An 8,345-nucleotide genomic window follows, 5' to 3' on the forward strand; every position below is an offset into this window, starting at 1 on the left:
TTCCTCTGGCCGCGCTTCAGCCATTCGATGAGGGCCACTCTCGTGCTTCTTAAGTTGCCTCGCTCATGCCCAAAAAGAATTCTGGGTAATTCTGCCATTCCATGACAAGGGAAGACTCCCGATTCTCATTTCATAGTTTTTTTCATAAGTGTCGGGCCTCCCAGTCCTACCAGCAAAATAACGCATCGATTGAAGGTTTTAGCTTTCAAAACTTGCCCAGATTGTGTCAGTAGGTCCTGGAATTCGTCCACAGAAAGACCAGAGAGACAACTTCACTCGTGAACCGCTTTGTTTAATTTACAACAGAGCATTTTAGGCGTCCCAGTCTGCATGAAACCATCTCTCGCCTCTGTTTTCTTTCAAAGGCTTGCCTTTACCCACATTCTAGCTTAATGATGCCAGCCTGGTGGCTTCTGTAGACGAAAATGGCCTTAAAAGTTACTTATAAAATTATTACTTGCCAGATTTGAGCAAACTCGCTCGCTCCATGTGGGAAGAAAAACGGTTGACATTTGTCACGTGATGCTCTAACACTGAATACAGGGATGTAGACCCATGATCCTCTCGGAGTTGGTGTTACAGCTCGAGCCTAAGCTCATTCGAAGGTCATTTTACACGTCTTGGAATACAAGAGCGAGTGGTCACGACTTTAAACTTTTGGAAAGGTAAGTGAACCAAAAGACTTAATTACGATCGTTAACTTTAAAGGAAAAAAAAATAGATAAAACTTTGCGTTTACTATTGTGTTCTGGTGACCAAATTTCTTGTGACAACATGGCGGAATGAAGTTACCTCGAGGAAAGTTTTGTCTTGATCGAACGATCTTTTGGTGAAACATCATGAGGTACTGGAATGACGTCGGTTGAAGGGTATTAAGGTTGATGAATCTTTTCCGGCCTAACTAAAAAATTTCGGCTACGCGGCGCAATCGCGCAAACTGTGGCTACTAACGTGGCCACATGGCTAAGGCAGCGTTTTTCATTTGTAACCGCATTTCTTTCGAAGATCAGATTTGAAATGATGAATCTAGCTCGCATATGACATCGCTACTTTGGTGTATGGCTTGCTTTTTTTCTTTATTTCTCGCTTATTTCTTCCACCTTATGAGAAAAATCGAGCAATTGCAGAATACCCCGCAACACTTCACCACTATTGTTTCCCCTAGGCGCCTTTCTTTGAAGAACGAGTCGGAATACAATAGAGCTTATTCTTATTCAATGAAATGCAAATAAGTTGCGGGGTATTCTGCAATTTAGCCGTCATGTGTCCATGTTGTGAATTGTATCGCTTCCAAGAACAAAATGATGAGAGACACGTTCCCTGGTACTTTATGACTTATTTTCGCATCATTTCCCTAGTGATGTAAACACTACCTACTTAGATTGGATGTTTCTTTTTTTCCCCCATAAACAATGAGAAACCAGTCTTTCCCCTATGAAATGGAAGTTAGAAGTTCAGCTAAGCCTGTTTCAAACAGATGCTTGTGTTGTCCTTCGGTTAACATTATTTTCCTTCTAATTAGATCTAGGCTTTTGGGAGTATTATTAAATTTCAGTATTAAATAGAATGGTAGACCAAAAAAGTTGAATGTTTCGTTGGTTCTGTAGGGAAAATAGGTTTTAATCTTCCAGCATAATAGTTCTTATGTTGGTGTTCTTTCTTAGATGTCTGTCAGAACCTATAAAGTTTACGTTGGAAACCTTGGTGACAATGGGAGAAAGGAAGAAATTGAAAAAGAGTTTGAGAGATTTGGAAGACTCCATGATGTCTGGGTAGCTCGCAACCCTCCAGGCTTCGCTTTTGTTGAATTTGAAGACCTTCGTGATGCAGAAGATGCCATAAAAGAACTGGATGGGAAGCATATTTGTGGAGCTCGTGTCAGAGTAGAAATGTCCCGACACCGTGGTAGGGGAGGTGGTCGTGGTGGTCGCCATGAAGACAGAGGGCGTCGCTTTGATGATAGGAATGACCGTTACGATGACCAGTCAAGGCCACCATACAAGTGTGTATCAGAAATAAGCCAGGTTTAGATGAGTTATGGATGGGGTAGTTACGTACACTTCACAACTTTTGGCAGTGTCAAAATTTTCCATTTCTTGTTGATTAGCTTTTATCATCAGCATGATTAGCAAGAAAATAAGTTCACATAAATTTCACTCATGATTAAGAGTCAATGTAAGATCTTGGAACGTTATACACCTTATTCCAAAATAGCCACCATTTTAGAATTCTTTTGTTTGCTTGCAAATTACCCCTTGTTACCTTGTTCAAAGTTAATATTCTTTTGAATTTTAATTTAAAGAGTGAAGCAACAAGGGCTAATTTGCAAGCAAACAAAAGAATACTAAAATACCGGCCATTTTGGAATATGGTGTATGAATTTTAATCTGTCTGACTTTCCTTCCACCAAAGCTTAACATTCCTAAATAATGTATCTTGTTGGAATTGGTTATTAATTTTTTTGTTGGCAAGAAGTTGTTTCCGTTAATGTGTTTTGCAATAGGTATTTAAAGGTATTTTTTTGGTGATCATTTACAAGCACAGTATTGTCAAATCTATTAATAAGCTATTGATGGCCTTTCTTGTTGTGATCTATTTACATAATTAAGTTTTATTTCTTTGTATTTATACCTAAATAACTGTTTGGGTTGTTCTTTAGGTTCATCCATTTAGCCTCGTCCTCGCATCTTTGCAACATTTTCAAGTTCAACAAAGTGTTGTGCCTAAGGCCATCTTTGTTCTTCATCCAAATTAGCAGTAGCCAAGATGTTCAACAAAAAAAACTCAACACACAACCCAGGAGATTGTTTTTCGTCCATCAATCAACCTCCTAATTCTACCCTCGTCCATCCGCCAACATCACTTACAACTCGACCTCCCTTTGTCAAAAAAAATCACCACACCCCGAATCACCATGGACCAAGGCAGTGACCCTCTTCATCTCCCAAACGTGTCGCCAATGCGTATCCAGGGTTGATTTGTTTGAGAGCAGCATGCATTTCTCTCCTCGAATTTGTCACCACCCCCGGCCATCTTGTTAGCTAACCACTCCAGCATGTGAAACAACACCACAGCTTTGTTGAACAACGCAAACCAGTTTTCTTCTTCAGCATTAACAAAACAACTGATGCACAGGTAGAAGTTAAGATAGCCAAGTGTCAGATTTATAATTTTTATTGTTTATGAGATGCCCCACTTTCTTTATTGCAAGCCCTTCTTGCTACTTGGTGAGATTTTTCATCATGCATAGTCTGATAACTAATAATTTCACAAGCAAAGGTTGTTGATGTACCGTAGTAAATTTGTTTTTGGAGAAGTTGGTTGTCTGTTTCTGTTGATGACATTGAACTTAGAAATTGTATTACTTGCACCAAGATCCTGACATTCCATCTGTAGACGCAAAGCTTTGAGTACCACAAACGCATTTTTAGGCTAATCGTTTTCTCTTTATTGAACTGGATTCAGGGTCTGTTGACGAATGTAGTGGATAAAAGGATTTTTAGCTTTTACATTATTTTAGGTTCAATGTATTTGTGTTGTTGAATAAGAAAGATAGATACATGTAAGATTTTTCACTCTTAAGTTAGAGGTGCTAATGAAACCATTTTTTTATTTACTAGGTCACCACCCCGTAGAAAGGGAAGGTCTCCTGAAATGGACAGGTGCATATTTTATTTAAATCTCTTTTTGTGTTAGGTTTTGCAATAATGCAGAATGTTAAAGATTTTCTTTTCAAAATTTTCACAGGTGGCAATCACGTGGAGGAAGGAGTCGATCTCGCAGTCCAAGGCGTTACTAAGGAACTGCAGTCTGCAGTGACAAAGGGTATCACAGACTTTCCTTCATGTGACCAATAATCGACTTCTTTTCACTGAAACAAAAAATTCAGAGCTAATACAGTATTGTTGTCCAAGGAGTAGCTTGGCACCAAAACATTACTCTTTCGCAGTTGATAATAAAAGTAATAATCAAAAAGATAAAGAGAAAAATGCAGTAATTGACCATTTTCAGAATTTTGAGAATTTTGGTTAAATTTCCTCGAATGTTTTGGAAATGAAAATGAAAACAATTATTTGTGTTTTTTTTTTTTTTTTTTTCGCTGTTTCACAGTTGACATTAGAGAATTATGAGAATTATTGCCGTTTGTTAAACAAGAAACCAAAGAAACCTTTCGTGTCTTCAGGGCATCATGGAGGTTTTAAACACAGACGCACTGTAAAAGGCGTGGTACTTTGGGCATGTGTGGATAATTTGTCAATCAACCGTGGATGCATTCTTGTAAAGCTCCGTATAATAATTTGTGCAGTAACAAAGCCCCTAACGGGAATAATGTGTCGTTCTTGTTTTTAAATCCCCAGTCATTTTTTTCACCTTGGAAATATCTTTTGAGGGTTCTGTCTCGGAGTTGCTGTTTGTTGACCACCATATTGGACTATCAGTCGTGCTTGAAAGGATTTGAACAAAAAGAGACAGGGTGGATCTAGAGGGAGGGTACAGGGGTGCACAGTCAGCCATTCCTTTGTGGTGCACCCCCTACTAAGAAGGTCCTGGATGTGCCCATGGGAGAGCGTGAAGCGACCCCTTTCATTCATGTCTTTGTCTTTGCAGTCTCAGTTTTCCTTTTGCCTGTAGCCATTGTCATTGATGTAGTCCTGCTCTATCTCCCCCTCCTTTATCTTATCCTTTTTTGTTCATCCCTTCTTTCCTTTCTTAGTCTTTCTTTGCTTTCTCTTTTTCTTTCATTGTCCATTGTTCTTTTCCCTTTCATTTATCTGTCATTTTTTTCTTTTTGCAGATGTGAGGATGAAGCAGAGAAGAGAAAGACAAGAAATACAATGTTATATAGCAATGAGAAACTAGATTGTAATCGTTCTTTTTTATAACTTTACTAAGATGCTCATTTTTCTGATTGTGATGTAAAGACATTAGTGTGCTTATTCATTTTAATTAATTTTAAGTAATTTCGTAGTAAGTTTTAGTTAAATATCGTTCTGATCAGATTGTAACTGTAGCCTTGTCTTCTAAAAAACTCCACTCTTTAATGAGGAAAGGTAGAGGTGTGCCATGTTATTCCTTTATGTGCACTATAGATTAAGAATGCATAAGTGCTAAATAAAAAGACATGATTTACAAATAACTTTTAGTGTCAAAACTTGAGTTATCATTGAACATTTGCATTATTTTAGTCTGCCCTTTCAAGAGATCACATATCAAATTAAGTTTGTAGGAAGCTCCAGTCATTCATGTATTGCAATAAACAAGGCTTACTGTATAATGCTTTGTATTATCTCCAGTAAATTGATATGTATGTTTTATGATGTCCTTGAAATTAGCCAAAACATTCAGTCCTGCCTCTGTCTATAGGCAGAAAATGGGTTTTAAACACAAGTTACAGGTTTTACTTAAGGGATTCACTGAAATGGTTGTCTGTCATTGGCACTGGTGTCAAAGAACCAAGTCATGACCGTAATTTCCAATGAAAATCAGATGGATTTGTCAAAGGCATGTGCAAAAGAGGACCCTCCAAAGAAGGAATTTAAATGTGCAAATAACAGTGTTCTTGAAGTAAAGGTGATTGAAAAGTAAAGTAAAAAAGAAAAGTAAAGTGAGAACGGTTTGGTGATGGGCCATTTGCAGCTGGTGATCACATGGTACCAAAACCACTACACTGAAGAGCAAATTGTGCATGGGGACATCAAAGACAACGCGACTTAATTAAATTTTTTTTTGCCTTAGATGTCCCAGTGAGCGATTTGCTTTCCAGTGCATTTGTTTTTGTACCATGTGATCACCAGCTGCAAAAGGCCTATTCTCACAGGGTCAACACTAGTTTCCATCCATCAAACTGACATTAGACATTTCGTAATAATTACACGACGCAATATCCCATGTTAATATTGACAAGCTTTACCGCTCTAAAAAGAATGAAAACAGGCAGAATTACAGCTTTAGTTCAACAAGAAATAGCATTTCTAAGCTATGCCACTCTGATCTACAGTATTAAGGTCTAAAAACCCCGTTAAAGACGGTTAACTTTCAATTGTTTTGCTGGGTACTACTACTTCAATACTCTAAAAAATTCGATTTTCCGGAAGGTTGTCTCGTTAGTCTAGTGGATATCGGAAACTGCAAGGTGAAGCCATCAATCCAGGTTCAATTCTTTGCCTCGCCTATTGTGAATCTACTCGGCTTGTTTAAAATCTTTGTTTTGTTGAAGTAGATTTGAAGTCTAAAGTAGACTGTACGTCGTATAAGTTGAATAAAAAGGGAAATGTCAGTTTGTGGGATGGAAAGAAGTGATGATCTTCTCACAGCTCAGACTGAGACACCAGCTGAAGCAAAGAACATGCAACAACATCCTGTTTCAATCCCCAACTTTCAACTTGACATTTCTAAGCACAGCTACCACGCCGAAGTATAGAAGACACAGCTCATGTTACTTGTGGTTAAGCTAACGGTATCTTCATGATCAAGATCCTCATTCTAAATGTTTTCAGACAAGGACTTTGCTTGACTTGTAAGGAGTGGTTCAGTTATATAATTAGTATTCCTAATACAAGCTTAAATTTTAGTAGTGATAGTGGGGCAATTATGCCCAGCTTAAAGATTGAGACATTATATGTGATATCAGGGGCGTAGCTAGGAGTTTTCAAATGTGGGGTCACAATCTCTCAAACCCAGGGTCCTTACCGGTTTGTTATGTTGACATCCACGCTGTTTTAACAAGTGACAATTTTTCGAAATGTGGGGGGAGGGACAAGGCTACAGAATTGCTGCATAGATGAAGTGAGTTCCAGGTGACATACATTACTCTGTTCCAGTCTCACAGATATGGTTTGGTTTGTGTTATGTTGTTGACTGTCACAAAGAGGGAGTCATGGGCACCCCATGACAGGTCACAGGTCATTGTTTTACCAGTACAGAGAGTATCCTAAACATTCATAAAAGCTAATTAGGCCTAAACAAAAGTGTTGAGGCCCAAGGTTAGCTTTTATGAATCTTTAGGATACTCTCTGTATTGGTAAAACAATGACCTGTGAGCTGTAGGAAATACCAGCCAATTTCGGATCCGGTATATGATACACCAGGAGAAGATTGACTCTTCTGGATAGTCAGACTTGCACTTTAGTATAATATTATGTAGCCAATCACATTCCTGACATAAATTTAATTACCATCCTTGACAGTTAGGAAAGCTGTGGGTAATATTAGGATCATTGCTTTGGTATGCAAAAATGCTGTGATGTACGGTACTCTCAACTTTGTCATATACTCAAAGAGATGCTATGATGTCCATGCAACCCTCTGATTTCATTTGATCTGGTTGGGACAGCCTCTAAGGTGGTTTGCAACCAATCTCTAGAGACATATAGATAGTGCTGCAATGTTCAATTTGCTGGTGGACTAACAAAAGAGCTAATGAGAGATCTGTAGTTTTCGAACCAGTTTGAGCCACAGAGGAACCGGAAGTGAGCATTTGAGTGCCTACACTGGAAGGGAAGGGCAGTTCAACAGCTGGCTCGTTTCCAGGACTAACCGTTCGTCAATTTTCAAGATGGCAGATGGTACCAATTTGAAAGTTTGCCCGGGAAAGTTATCTTAACTCACCGATTTCTCAACGAAGTGTAAGCGAGAGCTTGCAGATGGAGCGTTACCATGTTTTAGAACTGATTGGAGAAGGTTCGTTTGGTAAAGTGTACAAAGGGCGAAAAAAATACAGCGGTCAGGTAACCTGATTGACGGTGTTTACATTTGCACGCTTTTCTGAAGTGAAGAGACCAGTGATAAATGGCTCACTTGCGTTGAATTTTAGGTCGTTGCCTTAAAATTCATTCCGAAAGTTGGTAGATCAGAGAAAGAGTTGAAGAATTTACAGAGAGAGATTGATATCATGAGAAATCTGGAGCACAAGAACATCATAAAGTTGCTTGACTCGTTCGAAACACCTAAGGAGGTATTGTTTCTTTTAACTTTTAACTGACAGCACAGTACAGTTCTTGATTAACTTATCTTACCTTTTTCGACATGTTTTTGTAAAACTATTTTAACAGTGTTTGACTTTTAATTCGTCAGAATTTATTTCTGATGGTAGTGGTTTCCAGTGCCCAACATCATGGTTAGTAGATGTCAACATGTGGGCACAATTTTGGAGAGCTAGACTCCACAAAAACCTTAACTAAGAACTTTAAGTGGTGAGCTAAAGAAACAAAAGCTTGAGTATGATATGTCAAACCAACTGGGCAGCTGTCACTATGACATAAGCAGAGTCATACCAGGTGCTAATTGGCAGTTTGCATGTCATTGTTGACCTTGATTCTTCCTGGTTGACAGTTGTTATTGGTAAC

The 8,345-nt window shown here is 38.5% G+C and overlaps 2 protein-coding genes across 2 annotated transcripts in view; both read left to right on the forward strand.

Moving 5' to 3' along the window:
* The first annotated feature begins 562 nt into the window (after positions 1-562).
* On the forward strand, positions 563-5,275 carry LOC137975709 (probable splicing factor, arginine/serine-rich 6). The gene is made up of 5 exons (XM_068822863.1): positions 563-665; positions 1,665-2,002; positions 3,621-3,662; positions 3,748-3,825; positions 4,796-5,275. The coding sequence occupies exons 2-4, from the start codon at positions 1,665-1,667 to the stop codon at positions 3,797-3,799; spliced, it is 432 nt and encodes a 143-aa protein (XP_068678964.1). The 5' UTR covers positions 563-665; the 3' UTR covers positions 3,800-3,825; positions 4,796-5,275.
* A 2,282-nt stretch (positions 5,276-7,557) lies between these two features.
* The window catches only part of LOC137976065 (serine/threonine-protein kinase 36-like), a 42,526-nt gene continuing 41,738 nt past the window's right edge, over positions 7,558-8,345 (forward strand). Inside the window, exons 1-2 of the mRNA XM_068823331.1 lie at positions 7,558-7,727; positions 7,814-7,954. Coding sequence (XP_068679432.1) covers positions 7,644-7,727; positions 7,814-7,954 — 225 coding nt within the window. The 5' untranslated portion in view covers positions 7,558-7,643. The remainder of the gene's footprint in view (positions 7,728-7,813; positions 7,955-8,345) is intronic.

The sequence above is a fragment of the Montipora foliosa genome, chromosome 11 (genome assembly GCF_036669935.1).
Source record: "Montipora foliosa isolate CH-2021 chromosome 11, ASM3666993v2, whole genome shotgun sequence".
In the NCBI taxonomy this organism is placed as follows: domain Eukaryota; kingdom Metazoa; phylum Cnidaria; class Anthozoa; order Scleractinia; family Acroporidae; genus Montipora; species Montipora foliosa.